The 17,575-nt window shown below is 49.5% G+C and overlaps 1 protein-coding gene across 5 annotated transcripts in view; it reads right to left on the bottom strand.

Moving 5' to 3' along the window:
* Nucleotides 1–17,575, bottom strand: part of CLEC16A (C-type lectin domain containing 16A) — a 200,290-nt gene that overhangs the window by 51,856 nt on the left and 130,859 nt on the right. For all 5 annotated transcript variants that reach the window (XM_028117471.2, XM_028117473.2, XM_028117472.2 and 2 more), the window contains one exon: nt 851–1,002. In XM_028117471.2, coding sequence (XP_027973272.1) covers nt 851–1,002 — 152 coding nt within the window. The remainder of the gene's footprint in view (nt 1–850; nt 1,003–17,575) is intronic.

The following is a 17,575-nucleotide window of genomic DNA, read 5'->3' as shown; positions in this document are numbered from 1 at the left end:
ACGCTCAGGGACTGGGGGTCCTGACAGGGGACAGGAGCTGGAAGGCTGTCTTCAGCACTTCTGGTTCTTCACTCCCTTCAGTTGATGAGCTGGCCTAAGTCACCCATCAGACAGCCACACCTTGAGAAAACCCAAGTCCCAACTTGGTGTTTGGCAGTTTAGAGCCCATCTCTGCTTTCCAGAAAGGGGGTGAGGACAAGGGTACTCTCGTGCATTGCCGGTAGCAACAATCACTTGAGAGAGGAATTTGGCAGCATCTAGGAACACCAAAAATAGGCACACCCCAACTTCTTGATAGCCACGGAGGGAAACCCTTGCTCAAGCAGGAAGGACGGTTCTGTTCATGGCAGCTCTGTTTGTAAAGGTAAAAAGCTGACCACAGCCACAGGGAACTAGCTAACTACGCCTTGTATGGTCATGCAGCAGTTAAAAGAATACTAGTAAGTCTGCATATACTAACATGGTCAGCTCTAAGACATCTATTGAATGAAAAAAAAAAAGTTTAGAACACGTTCAATGTGACACCATAAAACACACACATAGACACCCCCTCTCAAGTATGTGTACACAATGTTTATAAACAGTACATGTAGTTGTATTTATATGTGCATTTGGCAGAGCACCCGCTCTGGAAGGCCCATACTGACAATGCAAGAGAAAGTTTCAGAATTGAGGGTTTGGGTCAAAGAATACTTGACCCTTATCTGTGCAGTATTTCAACTTTTTTTCAATGATAGTCTGTTCACATATTCCTTGTATCCTCAGAAATTAACTGTAGAGATGATTCTTCTGTGTGTGTATGTTTGTACAGCCATTCAAGAAGAGCTTCCAGAGTCCTCAGCCATCATACCTGCAGGAGGCCTGCAAACTTGACGACTCCCCAGCCAAGCCTGGACACATCGGGCTCCACTAAGCTCATCTGGTAAATATCGACAGCCAGGAAGCGCTGGACCATGCCGCCGTCCTTGGTGATCACGGTGCATGCAATCAGGTCGCTGTTGTCTGGGGAGAGGGAGAACAAAATGAGGTGCAGTCTCGTGGCCCAGCCTGATGGAGACAGGCTCGCAGTCAGACTTGCGTTCTGGTGGGCAGCAGAGTTTGGTCAGAGCCGAGGCTCGGAGTCGCATATCCCTGGGATTGAGTCCCTCCTCTGAGTCATACTGGGCAACTTTTTTTTTTTTTTGGTAACCTTTCTGGGTTTCACATTCCTCATCTGGTAAATGGGGATAATGCCCACCCCTCTCAAAATGATAACTGAATGAAGTACATAAAGCATTAGTACATTTACTGCACATGAGGCGCTCAAACTGTAGCTAAAAAACCAACAAACGGAGAATCCCTGTAACATTTCAGTGCTTCCTTGCAGACAAATGGCGGTTGACAGTTGTGGTGGTATTTGCCTAAATTAAGCGAAGACAGGAAAACAAGAGGCCCCTGCTTGGTTATATAACCATCAAGCTTCCAATCTTGTGTCCGGCACCTTAGAGCCGAGCTTTGCACTGGATGGTGTGTGATCCTGGGCAAGGCATTTGGCCCCCATGAACCACAGTTTTCCATCTGTAAAATGGGAATAATCTCCCTTCTCTTGAGATGTTTGGTACTTTAAATGAGAACGGATTGGTAAAGCATTTAACATAGAATCCTTACTGTAATCCTTCTCTTACTTGGAAATTACCCCCAAATTCGATATCTAATTTAGTGCCTATCCTTGATGGCTTTGACATCACCAGAGTAACACAGGACCATGTAATCTATGGTCTGCTTTGTATTTCCTCCAATGGAATCCTCTGCCCCATGTTTGGAAAAAAAAAAAAAAAAGCCAAAACAGGAAACAACCTAAATGTCCCCAAATAGGGGAAAAAGTTAATGATTTTTTCCCCATCACATGCAAAATTATATACCCATTTAAAAAGTATGTTTAACCAAACTGTGAACAGTGGTTGCCTATGGAAAGGGAAGTGAGAACTGATGGTGGGAGTGCATGTATGGGGTGGGGGTATCAATGGGAGAACTTAAATGTTTGTACCATATACCACTGTATTCCTTGAAATTATTTTACAACGAGAAGGTACTCAACATGTACTTTTGAAGTACATATTAAAAGCCAGGGGTCCCTGGCTGGCTCATTCAGTAGAGCACGTGACTCTTGATCTCAGGGCTTTAAGTTCGAGCCCCATGTTGGGTGTAGAGATTACTTAAAAATAAAATCTTTTAGGGGTACCTGGGTGGCTCAGTTGGTTAAAGAGCCGACTCTTGATTTTGGCTCAGGTCATGATCTCGGGGTCCTGGGATAAAGCCCTGTGTTGGGCTCCGTGCTCAGCAGGGAGTCTGCTTAAAGATTCTCTCCCTCTGCCCCTCCCCACTCAAGTGTGTTCTTTCTCTAAAATAAATAAATCTTTTTAAAAAAATGAAGCACATATTAGAAACCCAAGTTAAATCCTATTTACAAATAATTGCAATGACACTGGAAAAGACATGAAAATTTGAAATGAAGAAGGATAAAAACTGTATTATTGTGATTTTGCTATGTTAAAAAAAAAAAGTATTCCCACAAAGAAAATACAAGTGCAGAAAATAAAACTGAAACATTAGAAGAACTTTCTGATTAGAAGAATGGTACGTGGGCTTTTTTTTGAAGCAGCTTTACTGAGTTATAATTTATATACCATAAAATGCACCCATTTTTAAGTGTACAGTTGGAGATTTGGCAAATTTACAGCTGTGCATCACTGAATTCCAGCTGTGGGACATCTGTGTCACCCCAGTGAGTTCTATCGAGAGCGCTGTAACCAAGTATTTGACTTAAATGGATTGGTGGTGGGTGGGTGGGGGAGGGGAGGGAAGGTAACACAGTAGAAATCCTGGCCCCAAACGCAGGTGATGACAAACCTGGGCTCAGGTATTCCCCAAGGATTCCCCCCCCCCATTTTTACTTTTCCTTCAGATCCACAGGGGATAGGTAAGTCTCCTCTCTCGGCACTACCTCCCCCAATACAGCTCAGTTTAACGCTCTGAAGGCTAATCTGTTTGGGATTGTGGTTTCATGGGGATGTTTTCCGGTGTACCCTCTGGGCTCTTAAGGGCTTCATGCTTCTGTGTGTTCTCCCCGAGGCAAGCCCATCTAGGATGGCCAGCAGCCCCGTGGCAAACACCAGCACCAGGCAGGATTAACTCTCTGGGTGGTGCTTTCTTCTTATTCTGTGGCAGGAATCTTCCTCCCTTTCCCAACGACCCAGCCAAGGATCTTAAAAGATTTCTAAAAATTATGTCATCCAGAATGTCCAGTGAGTGCCCTACTGGAAGAAAGGTAGCACTCTGTATTCAGAAGTGAAGCCAGCCTCTTCACTCTTACCAGCATGTTCTCTGGGGTTTATTCTCTTTACTCTCTGGTTTATTCTCTTTACTCAGTACTTAAAACATTTTCCTCAATGACAATCTTTTACCTTTTTAAATAGAAAACAAAACTATAAAGGATGCTTTTTCTTTCCTTTTTCCATTTCTCTCCCCTGCTCCTCACCTTCCCCTCTCTAAGCAGGCCTCCTAGGATTTCTTCTCTCTTCCCATTGATAGAAGATACGCCCCTGAGGGTGTGATCAGGGAAGGTAGGAAGGCCAGGGGTGTAGGTGTCAATAGGGTTTGTAGGTAGGCAACCCCCTCATAAAGCCCGGGGACCTTAAAGGCTTCGGGGGGGGGGGCGGGGAAGACCCACCATCTCCATCACTAAGAACAAAAAAGGAAGGACAAAACCCCAAAGTGGAACAACTTTCAGAAATGCAATTGAGAATCAAACCCCCATGAGGGATTTCATAAGAAAACGAAAATGCAAGCGTCCCCAGGGAGCAGTCCCCAGGGAGCAGGAAGGGAGCCTCTGGCTTTTCAGAAGCTTTGGGGCAGTTGGCGGGGTGGGGGGGTGGGGGGTGGGGCTTCCTCCTGGGAGACCAGGGGGAAACAAAGGAGGCTTCCTCCTGGGAAACCAGGGAATTGTCCTAGGCACTGTCCTAGGGAATGCTGGTGGCGGGGGCGGTGCTCATCTGTGGGCCTCTCGGTGTCATCTCTGGGGAACTCCTTCCCACCTCAGCCCTCAGCTGCTCCAAGGCTGGCTATGGACGTTCCCTGTGTGGAGCCCTGGGGACAGGGGCTGTCTGCTCATCTCTGGACGGCCACAGTGTTTTGGGTGGAGGAGGACCCAAGGGAGAGCTGCTGAACAGAACCCAGTCCCACCCACAGTCTAGTGCTATGCCAGGCGCCCTGGATTTCACTCCAAGACAGAGAAGCCAGGCCAGTGCTGAGGTACCAGGAGGGACGTGGGGACAAGGGGAGGACTGTCATGGTGTGAGGGCCTCATGAGCCCCCCTGCCCGACTCCCAGGAGTGGCCTGTGGCCTGCACACTGGCACTGCCCAGATCCCGCTGCCCAGCGAATCTGCAGGGTCCCTCCCCCATCAACTTCACTTCAAAAGGGGTAGGGCCTAGGATTCTGGTTTAAAAATTTACAGAAAATTGCCAGAAGACAATATAGGAGAATATCCATGTGTTCTCAGAGGCAGGGAAGGGTTTCTTTAAAAAGAAGTAAGAATCAACACATACAAAAAAATAAATACGAGACTGCGAAACTGATCACATCAAAATTGAAACTTAACGCATATGTAACAAATGACTTTACAGACTCAGTGAAATAACTGGAAAATATCTCTAAGAGCCAAAGATCTCGCAGTAAACGTGAAGGACTCCCACAGGCCATTCACAGATAAGAGAATGGAGACAGCCAATGAACACACACAAAAGTGCTCAACCTCACGAGAAAACAGGAAAAAATTCAAACAAGATCTCAACCTTCTACCCGTCGACTGGGAAAAAGAAGGGTGTTGGTGAGGACACAAAGAAGCTGACATTCTCAAACACTGCTGGCAGGAGAATAAGCTAACATAGCCACTTTGAAGGGTACATTAGCATTGTTTACTTAAACTGAAACTTTCACACCATATGACCTGGCAAGTGTTATGTTCCCAAGAAAACACACACAAGGGCCAAGAGACGTGAACAAGGATGTTGACAGCAGGATTTGGGGTCTACAGGGACCCAAATCTCCCACAACAAGGGAAAGCCTAAAACAAAACAGAACAAAACAAAACAAAAACACACATGTCCATTCAGTGCAAAACCAGCGACAACAAGGAATGACTTAGATCTCTGGCTATTTCAACACGATGAAGCCTCAAGGATACACTGTGGAGTGGAAAAAGCAAGTTGCAGTATGACATGCGCAGTAGAACGCAATTTGTATAAAATCAAGCCTCACAGAACCAGGCTGTCTATTTTGTATGGGTTCCTGCATGTGGGTGTAAAAGAGAAAGTTAAGAAAATGTCCGGCAGGGTACACGGTGATCGCCTTTTTGGGGGGATGAGGTGGGATTAAAGGTGGGGGGGGGTCAAGGTCATGAGAGTTTAAAAGCAATGTTCTGATTTTTCAAAGGAAAAGGAGGTGTGTTATCTGTGCACTTACAATTAAACAAAGAGAAAAGTGAATTTCTTTCCACACTCCTACACAAAGGGCCTCAGGTCCTTCTGGGGCCCAGCAGGGCTGGGAAGCAGCACCGGGCTGAGCTGTTGGCCAGCCGGCTCTGCCTGATCTGGAAGGCGGTGGCCATCTTCACGAACAGGGCGACGGCAGGAAGCTGGGTCTCTCCAACAGCATCTCTTGGTACACAGGCATGCACATTTCCAAACTGGCCAGACGTGTGTGAGCTGAAAAGCTCTGGCAGCAGGTTCAGCAGACCTGTGGGGGTCAGGCATTGTCCTAGGGAGCCTGACTGGGAAGAGTGGGGCTTGGGCCTACCTCAAGGGGCTCGGGCCGTAGGACACCATGCAGACCAAGTCTCCACACCCTATAGGCAGGAGCAGGTGGGATGGCAGATGTCTCCGTCACACCCCAGGACCCCAGAGGTGTGGCATGCCTCCCAGTGGAGCCTCACTCCAAGGAGAGAGGACACGTCCCTACTACTCCCCCAGCACTGCCTTTTGTTTCATTTATTTGAAAGGGAGAAGAGTTGCCATTTTATTTTATTTGAAAGTATTTAGATTGTCATTCTCTTTGAATGCACAACACACTCCTATGCTCCCATTTAAGAAGGTGTGACATTTTTTACAGTGGGTGATAAGTCTCCCCTGTTGTCCCCGCCAGAGGCCACTACCATCCGGTTTCTTGGCATCCATCCCCTGTGCATTTCTAAGTGGAGCTATGTTCTCCCCGCCTTGCCTATCAACAAAGGGTAGCATGCCACCCGCTCTGCCTTGTGCTTTTTAGCCACCTAACCGTGCGTCTTGGTGACATATTTGCACACAGACCTGCCTCACTCTTGGTCACAGCTGCACTCTCTCCCACTGGAGGGATGACTCTCAGCGACAGAACAGCTCCCCAGCTGAGGGCTACTCAGGTTAAGCTTTTGCTGCAAGAGACAAAGGAACCATCTTGTTTGTACACGCATGTGACAGTAAATCTATGGCAGCAAAGTAGGGCTTGTGCTTACTTCTTCTCTTGAAAGCACTCACGTTTTGCTAAAATAAATTTATCTTAAAAGAAAATGTCGTGGGCGCCTGGGTGGCTCAGTTGGTTAAGCGACTGCCTTCGACTCAGGTCATGATCCTGGAGTCCCGGGGTCGAGTCCCACATCGGGCTCCCTGCTGAGCAGGGAGCCTGCTTCTCCCTCTGAACCTCTTCCCTCTCATGCTCTCTATCTCTCATTCTCTCTCTCTCAAATAAATAAATAAAATCTTTAAAAAAAAAAACAAAAACGTCGTATCATGACCAGGAATGAAAAACCAGAATTAATTACTATTAATAAAATGACCATGAAAACAGATTAAGAAGACCCTCTCTGTTTTAAACGGTCTTTAAACTAGCCGAAAGCAGACTCTTTTGACAAAAAGAGAGAACCAAGAGTTAGAGAAGTTCTAAGACAAACCAGAGCCAATCTGAGGCCTCCCTGATATAATCGAAAGGATCAGAGAGGCACTGAAATGGGTTTTCTTATGGACCACTCTTTCCAAAGATGGCCAGAGCAGTTATCTCCCGCCTTACGCGCTCTTCCCATCGAGTGCTGGGGTCCTATCTCCTGGAACCTTGGTGGGCCTCTGTGATTGCCTGGACTAAGGGAGTACAGTCGATGTGATCCTATGTGGTTTCTGAGGCAAGGTCACCAAATGCTCTTGGAACCAACACCCACCATGCCGTACCGAAGCCCAAGGAGCCACGGAGACACGCGCAGGGACAAAGCAAGACCTCAGGCCCAACTTGCCAGTCCCCAGTTGATGCCACGTGGAGCAGAGATGTGCCGCCGCCGAGCCCCACTGGGCAAATTAATAGATCTGTGACTAAAATGAATGACTCTAGATATTCTAAGGCACTACATTTTAGGGTGGTTACTCAGTGATTGAGAACTGCAAAAGTGACTGTTGCAATTTACTGTACTTCAGTGCTGTACCCAGGCACACCTGAAATGTTAAATTCTTCCAGCACCACCACGTCATGGAAGACTAATCTGGAGAAAGAGCTCAGGGCTGGCCATCTGGAATGCAGAAAAGGTTCTGCAGTGTTTTGTGGGAAGAAGGGAAAGGAAAGGCAGCCATTTTCCAACAACAGGTTAAGGCGTTGACAGCGAGGAGGAGAAAAGGAACAAGCATGAAGGAGCCACCTTACCATGAAGTGCAGACTCGGGAAAAGCATCCCGGGCTTGTAGCCACGGGACCCAGGTTTAAATTCCAACTCTGGTACTAACAAAGTTGTGACCCTAAAGCCACTCCCCTTTCAGGGTCCTGGATTCCTCCCTTATGAAACTGAGACCCGAGCCCAGCGGGGCTGTCGAGCGGACTGGATTGAGGCCTGGAGCCATGCCACTTGCAGAACCCAGGGTGCACCATGGAGCACAAGCTGTGTGGCCCTCCCCAGCAGTGTTTGGGGCTTGGCACCACCCTTTCTGGAGCCACGACTCTCTACTCAGAGCCCTTCTGCCTGGGGCAAAGTCATGCTTTCTGAATGCAGGCTCTAGACTAAGCAAGGCTCTTCAGAGGGAGAAAATGAATTGGTTGTTTCTCAGAATTCCTGTGGGGTCATAGGTAGGGGAGCTACACAGGCCCGTGGCCTCTCCGAGGGGCCCCTGCCCTGACCCCTCATCCATGGTTGTCCCACCCACCTCGTCCCTCTCCACCACATTGATGCAACGACGCAACTCACCCCCGACTGTGCCCCAATGCCCACCAGGCCCCAACATCCCGTCCACCCCTGCCTTCCTGGTTGAGGCCTGCTCCCTACCTAGACGTAAGGCCCCGGAAGGCAGGGCCCCGGCCGGTCACTTCACTGCTGTACCCCCAGGAGGGTTCTGGGCAGCACCAGGCGCAGAAGTATCTAGCAACAAGATGGGGCGACGCTAATGTCTTCTGGTCCTCCCGTGTGGAGGCAGAGGACTTCCCAACCACTGTCATTCCAGCCCCCGGGGCTGTGGCCTTCCTCCACGGCTCCCTCTGACAGGCTATAGCTCATTACTGAGCGATAAATGGGGCTGATTGACTTTTGCTGGATTTAAATAATCCCTTCATAATAAAATATGGATGCCAATACCGTAATTTAATTCTTGGCGTTGGTGGCTCCAAATGCATTTAGAAGCGAAGCCTTTATCCTTACAGTGGGATTTCTAGGCCAGCTGAATTTCCAGAGCTTTGAAATCTGATACTCTGGGCTTTAGGGTCAATTCTTGGAACACCACCACAGCTGGAGTTTAGATTAGCAACTCTGTAACACTACCAAGCCCAGTCTCCCAGGTGCATGGTGTCAACCAGAGGTCAGGAAGGGCTTAGAACAGGGAACCCGGATTCCTTGAGAAAGATAGGCCACCCTGGGATTCCTAGATACTGGGCCCATCGTGAGACTTCACAGCTGACAGGAGACCAGGATTTCTTTGTGCACAGAAAGCCACATGACTGCTTTTGCAAGGAACGTGTGGTTCTGCTCCCTCTGTACGTCCAAGCGAGGGCTGACTTTCTATTCCAGGATCTGTACGTGTGCCCCGGGTTAGTGAGGGAGAAACTGTACCGGCCCGTGGGCGCTCACAGAGCTAGCTAAGACAGCGGGATCCTGGACTCTCCCTGCAGTTGGTGGCTCTGTCCAGTGGGGATTTGGTGTCACAGCAGGCTTTGGTTCTCTACAACCACATGCTGAAAGATTGTTGGCGTACAGCTGGGTTTTTGGATAAAGGAGTCTTTGGATAAGGGATCCCAGTTTTATGACTGCAGCTGGCACCCTAACAACCTGTATGGAGTGCTTCTATATGCCAGGTGCTGAGGTCCCACCTGACACGTTCCTGGGATCCTGTAAGGTGGGATCACTGATCGCACAGGACACAAATGCGGGACAGCAAGTAACACCCAAGGACACAGAACTGATAAGACACAGTGAGACAGGAATCTGGAGCGCACATGTGACCTGAACAAGCTGATTGTAACCTGGGGTCTAGTTGTCCGGTTGGAGCCCAAGAGAGGACCGACCCCTGTTTTCCCCCAGAGAAGGGGGTGCGCCTGACCTGGGCTAGCTCTTGAGGACGCAGGATGCCGGCTGGCCCTGGCAGGGGGAGAGTTAAATGGCCCGAGCTCTCAATAGGCAGGCCCCAGGGGTTCTGATCTCATGGTGGCTGACTTGGCTCCTGGACTGTCCTTGCCAAGTTTCCCCCGCACCGGCACTTGGAGGCCCCCTCCAGTGGCAGACCTAGGCCCTTCTCTAGCTTGGGGAAAAGCTGTTTCTCTTCGACCCTTGAGGGTTCCCCTTCTTGGCACGGAGGGCAGATTCAGGCTACGTGTTCGTGCCTCCCCTCAGGCTCTGTTCAGGAGCAGGGATATGGGGAGAGCAAGGCAGGCCGAGCCCAGGGGCTCCTGGAGCGTCCAGACTCATAGACAGATGGCAGCCCTTTGGAGCTGTCTGACACTCTGGGAATTGGCCTGAGACGCAGAAGGTACTCTGTGGCAGTGAATAAAGCTCTGACAGTGGGCTCCAGGGAAAGCCAGCCTGGCACGGCTCCCTAATGACAGAATGCAACCGAGGGGAGAGGCCATAACTGGCCAGTAAGGCACGGCTGGGAAGCGACTAATGACTTCATCAGGCTCCATTTGGCTCTCTGGGGGCGCTGGGGGCAGAGGCAGGCAGCCGCATGGCGAGGCGGTCAATCCAAAGCCCGGTGGGAAAGAGCAACCCATCTCCCAAACGCCACCACTCCATCAACGTCCACTACCAAAATGACAATGATAGCCGTCTTGGAGTGAAAGAAAGTTACTCACACAAGTTTCCTCGGGAGCCACCCCGAGGGCTTTAAAAAGGGGGTCTTGTCCTGGGGAGACAGGGACCACGCCCTGGTAATTTCTACGGACCCACGCGAGGAGGATGGTCTTGCACCAGCAACCCCAGCCCTTCTCGAGCCTGATGCATGCCAGGGGGAGACTCCAGGCACGGCCCGTGACGTTCTTTAGTCCGAACAGGAACGAGACTCAATTGCTCCCACTTAGGGTGCAAACAAGCACACTCAATTAGGTTGGCTGTTTCTCCTGACAGTCAGATCAATCTTTTGAAGAAAATTAAGTAACCATTTCTCCATCAACCCATGGACAGCTTATGGGTTATTTGCTCCAAGTAGCAATCAATTACTTTGTCTTCTTTGAAGCTCCCTAAAGCTTTCCTTCCCAGCACAGCTTGGGGGCCGTTGTAAAGTGCGAGGCTTCCTGGATGGAGAGCAGGTCTTGGCACATTTCTACTGCCAGGCATAAGAGTCAGCTCCCTCCAAGAGGAAAGGGGAAAAAAAATGTACTGGTGCTGGTCCTTGGGAACAGTAATCAGGGACGCAGATACTAGGACATGCGCTGGAATCTGTGACCTAGTGCTGGCTCCAGGATTTCTAGAAACCCTAGAATGGGCTCCTCTGCCACTTTCCAGTTGTGATGACCCTGGGCGCGTGCCTTTGCTTCAGTTGCCTCATCTGTAGACCAGGGTAACGGAACGACTTTATAGCTCTACTTCGTGCTCTGTGTGCTGATGTGTTTAGGGAGAAGGGTACTGATGTCTGCAATTTACTTTACTTTGTAATGCATCAAAAAAAAAAAAAAAAGAAAGAAAAAAAGGGTTGATGGGTGGAGTAGATAGGTGATAAAACGAGTGGAGGAAAATGTGAGCAGGAGAATGCTGGTGTTAGATATAGCAGAAGGCTGGTCGCTGTACAATTCATTCAACTCGGTGGTATGCTTGACTTCTTTCAAAATAAAATCATGGGGGGGAAACGGACCTATTAGGGTTGTCAGGAAAGTCACACAAGCCCACCTCAGTGCCCGTGACACTGGGGGCCAGGCAAACAGTGTCTGCAAGGCGATTATTCACTCTGACCTTCTGTAGATCACACCTTGTGTGATTACTGCAGGATCTCCTCACTGTAAAAACCTGTTTGGCTCCCGAGTTTGAACAGCGGGAGTTTAACGGGAAGAGTTTGTACCGAGGGTTACCTATGGCGCTCTCTCTAGCGATTCTTAATCTTGCAGAATCTTAACATCGCCCCGTGGATTCCAGGGCCAGCAAGGACGCTACATGGGTGCTGACTTTGTTGGTCTGGGTGGGTAAGTCTGTGATGTGTTCATGCGGCAATTATTCAAGCAATGAAGGGTCAGCGTCTTGGTGCCTGTCAATGACCAACTGGAGGGAAGGTATTGGTGCCATTTTCAGACAGGGAAGCCTATGGCTTGGGGAGGCCAGCCCTCTGTCTCAGGTGCCCACAGGCTAGGGACAGTGCTGAGCGTGGGCTCAGTGCCATCTGCTTCCAGAAGAGGGGTTTTCCATGGTTACTTCCTCTTGCCTGAAAAGCACATGCCATGTCTAGTAAAATAATGTGACCTATTTTCACAAAGTGGCCAAGAAAACCCATCACATGTCTTCATCTCCCCCCACCCCCTTGAGAATTTCAAGAGTCTTTGTTCTTGGGAGAACAAAGAGTAAGAGTTTGATGTTTCTTGTTCCCTCCCGTCTAGATGTGTGCGGGGCAGCTCCCTGTGACTGGCCCAGTCCACATGAGGACTTTCTTGCCACTTGCCAAAGCTTTATTCCCCGGTCCTTCTTTGTACTAAACAAAGTTCACAGACAGACAACTTGGCGAAAGTGTAATTACCAGAAACAGAATCCCAATGAGCAGCAATTCCAAGTAGAGCCTGGCATATCCCCTTATCAAGTGACACGCAGGCTGCCACCAGAGGTACAGTGATCTGATCTTTATAATGCCTTGGTGACCACACTTACCTCTACACCCGCTCTCCCCAGAATGCCACATTTGCATAGCACATTGCATAATTTCCTCTCTGCAAATGGCCCTGTTTAGCATGAGTAAATAAAGTTACCTAACTCTGAGGCAGCTGAATGGAATATTTGAGATTTCCAAGAAAAGATTTGAATACCGAAGCTCTTCACTATGCAAGGCAAGATAGACTAACACAGAATTGGCTTCTGACTTTCGGTATGGCTCCCTCCTTCCTGCTACTCAGCAGCCTGGCAGCTGATGAAGGAGCCCATGTGCCCCCCCCCCCCCCCCACCATGATTTCTCTGCTCTGGGCCCCTCCACAGGATGTGGTCAGGTTGACCTGGGCTCGAATCAAGGCTCTGCCTTTCCCTTCCTTCTGCTGTTCCCCCACCCGCCTCTTCACCCAGTATTTGCCTGGTAGCTACGAGGTACCAGGCACTGGGTTATCTATCCCTGTGGAGGGCTGAAGGAGGTAGACACATGCCTGCCCTGGGTGACTTTGAGCCTCAGTTTTTCTCCTCATCTGAAAAAGAGGCTCACCACTTATTTCATAGGGATCCTGTGAGGCGCATGGGAGATGAGGTACAGAAAAGTCTTGTGATTTTTCTCTATGAACCACTGTGTGGGTGCATCATTCTCCCCCCAGATAGAAAGTTCTTGAAGATAGGACCAAATCTTCTCTTTCCCTTGATACTTCATCAGGAAAATGCAGAAGGGTACAGCTCCTGGCCCAGTGGATTCCCCCTCCTTAGGCTGGGGGGAGAGGGGGTCCTCCTGGCAGAAAACAGGAGCTAGAGCCTTTTCCCCAAGTATGAAAACCTGGGGGCTTTATATTGTTAACGCTAGGGAAGGCATCTGGGGGGCATCCGTGCACCCAGAGATGCTGGCGAGACTTTAGGGAACTCTTCCAGTCAATGGCTCTGAGCTTGACCTTCAAGGCCCTTCTTGGGTGGGGAATGTTCTCTCTTGATAACATCCAACCCAGACCCTGGATCCAACCAGGCCAGTAGTGGAAGGAAAAAAAATGGATTTTGTAGATAGAATCATTTATACCCACTTTCCCCTTCAGGGTCTCAGATTTTTCATTCAAACATTTCTGGGGCACTTTTCCTCCACACTAGATCCTGTGCTTGACAAAGGGGGCCACGGAGATGGGCAAGACTTGCCCCTCGGGAGCTCTTGCTCAGTGTGGGGAGACCAAGTGACAACTGACAAAGGCCATGGCAGGGGAAGAAAGGCTGCAGAAGGCCAGAAGAGGGGCGCCAACACAGCCCAGGCGTCAGGGAAGGCTTCCTGCAGGAGGTGGCATTTTAACTGAATTCTGAAAGAAGCCAGAAATTGGCCAGGTCTTTCAGGCCAGATCAAGCCGTTGCCCCTCTCTGGAGGGCTTGCAGGCTCCTCTGATACTTTCTGACCCTTCCCAGCCCGGGAAGCTATTTTCCGCTAATCCTTTGGGGTTTCCAGGCTCTGCATTATTTTGGCTGGAATGGCATGCATTTCTCTGCCTATCACTTGGGTCCTCCCTCTACCTCTGTCCCTTCTCTGGATGCTTCTTCTTCACACCCCAGAGAGGCACAGCCTCCCGGTGAAGAGCACGGGTGAGGGACCTTGGCATGCTGCTGCCTACCCTCTGGTCTTCAGGTACTCCAGCCAGCAGATGGGATGATAATAGCACTTTCCCCATGGGGCTGCCATGAGGAGAAAGCAATACTCATAAAGTGCTAGAACAGTGCTTGGCACTTAGGAATCAGAGAATTGCTCTGAATTCGACTCAGCAAGAGCAAGCGGGGTTTGGTGAGAACCACGGGCTGAGAGCGAGAAGAATCCCAGCTGGGCACTTAGGAGGCTGCCGGGCCTCAGCTGAGGCAATTGACCTTTTGAGTTGGGCCCTCAGTTTCCTCCTCTCTCAAATGAAGAAGAGGCTGGGACTAAACCACACGCCTCTTTTCTGATGGGAAAGGTCTAAGTTTCATACCAGGGGACACATTTATGGCCGTTTGGCAGAAATTAGTTCACAGAGTGAATGCTTACCGGCATAGCAGTCCGATTTTTAATTAGCTTGTGGGAATTCAGTATACTTCAGACATTAAAGTAAAATATGGGAGACCTCTGGTGGAGACAAGCCATACCTTTGGGTTTAAACAAAAGCTGTATACTTCACACAGCAAACTGCCTGCTTTATGTCTTTAATCTCTAGTGCTCAAACTGAGTATCAGTAAACGTTTGGCACTGGAACAACACTTCCAAAGCATATGATTTAAAGTGATACAGTTAATAGGAAACGAAGTCTTATCAGCCTAACTCTGTATAATCCAACGCACCCAATCGGATGGACAGCTTTACATAACTAAGCTGTTTTAAGCCAAATAAAAATCGAGAATCTCAACTTTTTTTCCCTCTGAGTTTTCTTCTTTTAAGAGTGACCTTGAACATGAACTATGCCATTAAATTCATGAAGAACAAAATAAGAAAGGGAAGTCATTCATTCATTCATTCATGCTACTTTAGTCACTCAAGGCGAGTGGGTCCTTACACAGACTCTGGAAGGATGTGGAGTTAGCAGAGGGAAGGGCAGGCGTCATGAATCAGAGAGAGTGAGAACACGGTGAGTTTGAGAACTTCTGTCCTTCGGCAGGGCTGGGGTATGTGGAACAAGGCAGCAGGCACTGGCTGGGCGGGCGGTTGAGCCTGTAGAGGCCACGGGCTCATCAACAGGGTTGTTTATTAGAGTCATGCCAAGTCATGTAAATAGATGTCCAGGAAATGGGAACTAAAGGAGCGTTGTCCTGGCAACTAAAGGTTTTGCCTGTGGTTATTTACTGAAACTTCATTCAGGTCTTTAATTGGAAGTATATAATTGAGAGCCAGTCTGGGTCTTAGAGTACACATGAAAAAAGGGCTTACTAAGGATATAAAAAAATTAATATTTCCCGATCGTGGTTTTTTTTTTTAATTAATTCAACAAATATTTACTGGTCTGTGCTTTGTGCCAAGCACAGTCCCAGGTACTAAGGATGCAGGGGTGGGAAAAAAAAAAGGGCCCTGCCCTATGCAGCTTACAATCTGGTGGATGCAGACCACAAATAACCAAAATAAATTAGCAGGAATTGTGCGAACACAATGGGAAGGTAATGCTTAACCTGCTTGTACAGAAACTGTTTTCAAAGGTTCATTTGCAAATCCTGCAGTTAAAGAGGGTGATTTCCTAAGTTCCATTTGCAAATCCTGCAAATAGACTTTTCAAAGGTTCCACTTACAAACGCGTACCTATACTAATTACAAATAATGACGGTTACAGTTTATCGAGCAGTTTTATGAGCGCCTGGCTCTGTGCTGAGCCGTCAGGACAATCCAAGGAAGAAGGTACTATTAGCTGCAGGTCACAGACGAGAACACAGAGGACGCTGACGGGGTTCCTCACTTGCCCAAGGTGGTGCTGTTGTGATTTTCAGTCAGGTCAACTCCCGGGACGCCAGGCAGGAGATGCCCAGAGTGAGTCAGGTCCAAGTTCCTCCACACACTTGAAACCAACCCCCAGTAGTTTAAAAAAGACTCTGTGGGTCACACTCTACACTCAGTTACATGAATCGGGACCGGCTGAGGACACCGTTTGACTTCGGGTCAGTGCTATGACACAGCTGCCGCGGCTTCATTCTGATCGAGCTGCAGGAACATCACTGCCTCCTGCTTTGCCGATTTGTCGGCAGAGGAACTCTGCCATCAGGGAAAGGTTACGGAGAGACAGAGATCTTGGCAGGATGGTAGGAAGGAATAGGAGGCGGCGAGAAAGCCCAGCTCCTGGGAGCCGAGAGCCCCGCACACCTACCCCCTTGGTACCACGTGGCCGGTGCTGAAAACCCCGTGCCTTCTTGAGCTTGGTGCAGGGAGCATGTTCTCAGAGCTAGGACGCCAGAGATCCAAACTTGTTAGGCAAAAGTGGAAGGAAAAAAAAAAGGCAGGCATTGCCTTCTTTATGTGAAAGCTAGCCAGGTTGTTCACTAGTAAGAAAAAAGCACAGGCGGAGGAAGGAAGGGCCAGGCTGCGAAGGTCTGCCTGGACGCTGGGCAGGGGTGCAGAGGCAGCTCCCGGAGGCAGGCCTCCAACTGCCCATGAATCACAAGCCCCACTGTTTCTACTGCCTGCCATGTGCCGGGTGCTTAACTTACACACGGTCCAGGCTCTGGGCCTCCACTTCCCCAACTGTAAACAGGGGTGCTAACATCATTCAGCTCCCAGGCCCTGGGGAGCAAACCAGCAGAGAGAGGGTCAGTGCCCAGTAAACGGCACCGTTCCCATTAGCTGCTTCACCTGCCTCCAGGCCACAGAGGAGGGCACTGAGGGCTCAGCAAGGTTAAAAACACGGGAGCCAGGATTCGGAAAGCTTCCAAAAACCTGTGCTTTTCCTGCTTCCTGAACTGAGCCCCACCTGCCTGCCAGATAGTGCTGCCCCAGAGAACTTTCTGCACTGACGGGAACGTCCTGCATCTGTGCTGTCTGGCACGGGCGCCAGAAGCCACCTGTGGCTATTTCAGTGAGAATGAAATAGAATGAAAATGTTCGGTCTTTGTTGTGCTAGCCACAGAGGACTGCTGAGCATCTAAATGGGACTAGTGCAGCTGAGGGACAAGATCTTTAGTTTTATTTCATCTTTTTTTTTTTAAGATTTTATTTATTTATTTGAAAGAGAATGAGAGAGAGAGAGAGAGAGACCACATGAGAGGGGGGAGGGTCGGAGGGAGAAGCAGACTCCCCGCTGAGCAGGAAGCCCGATGCGGGACTCGACCCCGGGACTCCAGGATCATGACCTGAGCCGAAGGCAGTCGCTTAACCAACTGAGCCACCCAGGCGCCCCTAGTTTTATTTCATCTTAATGCTATTCTTGTTCACTGACATCAAGATAGCTACATGCCGGTAGTGGAAACCAAAGAGAAAGAGGAACCCTGAGCTCTGTGTGGGGCTCTAAGAAACAGCCCCACTTCAACTCTGGCTAGGAGCTCAGGAGAGCTGTGAAAATGACCTGTCTCAGGAGAGCGTGGTGACAGGAGGCAGCACGACCCTAGGCGGGGGCGTGCTCCCTGATCTAGAAAGAATGGGGTGCTCTGGCCGTGCACACTCCTGGCCCTCCGCACACTCAGTGTGGGAGCCTTAGCGCCCGTGTGTCGTTCTGGCCCCATGGCCCCTGCAGGTCCAATGAAGGGACACATCCCACACAGCTCTCTGGAGCACGAGGGATGACTATAAGGCGACAGGCACTACACACTTTG

This window comes from Eumetopias jubatus, unplaced genomic scaffold (genome assembly GCF_037043125.1).
Source record: "Eumetopias jubatus isolate StellerSeaLion01/CBP00866 unplaced genomic scaffold, mEumJub1_p1.0 scaffold_12, whole genome shotgun sequence".
Taxonomy (NCBI): Eukaryota; Metazoa; Chordata; class Mammalia; order Carnivora; family Otariidae; genus Eumetopias; species Eumetopias jubatus.
The sequence above is the reverse complement of the archived record's forward strand: the minus strand, read 5'-3'. Positions and strand labels throughout refer to the sequence as shown.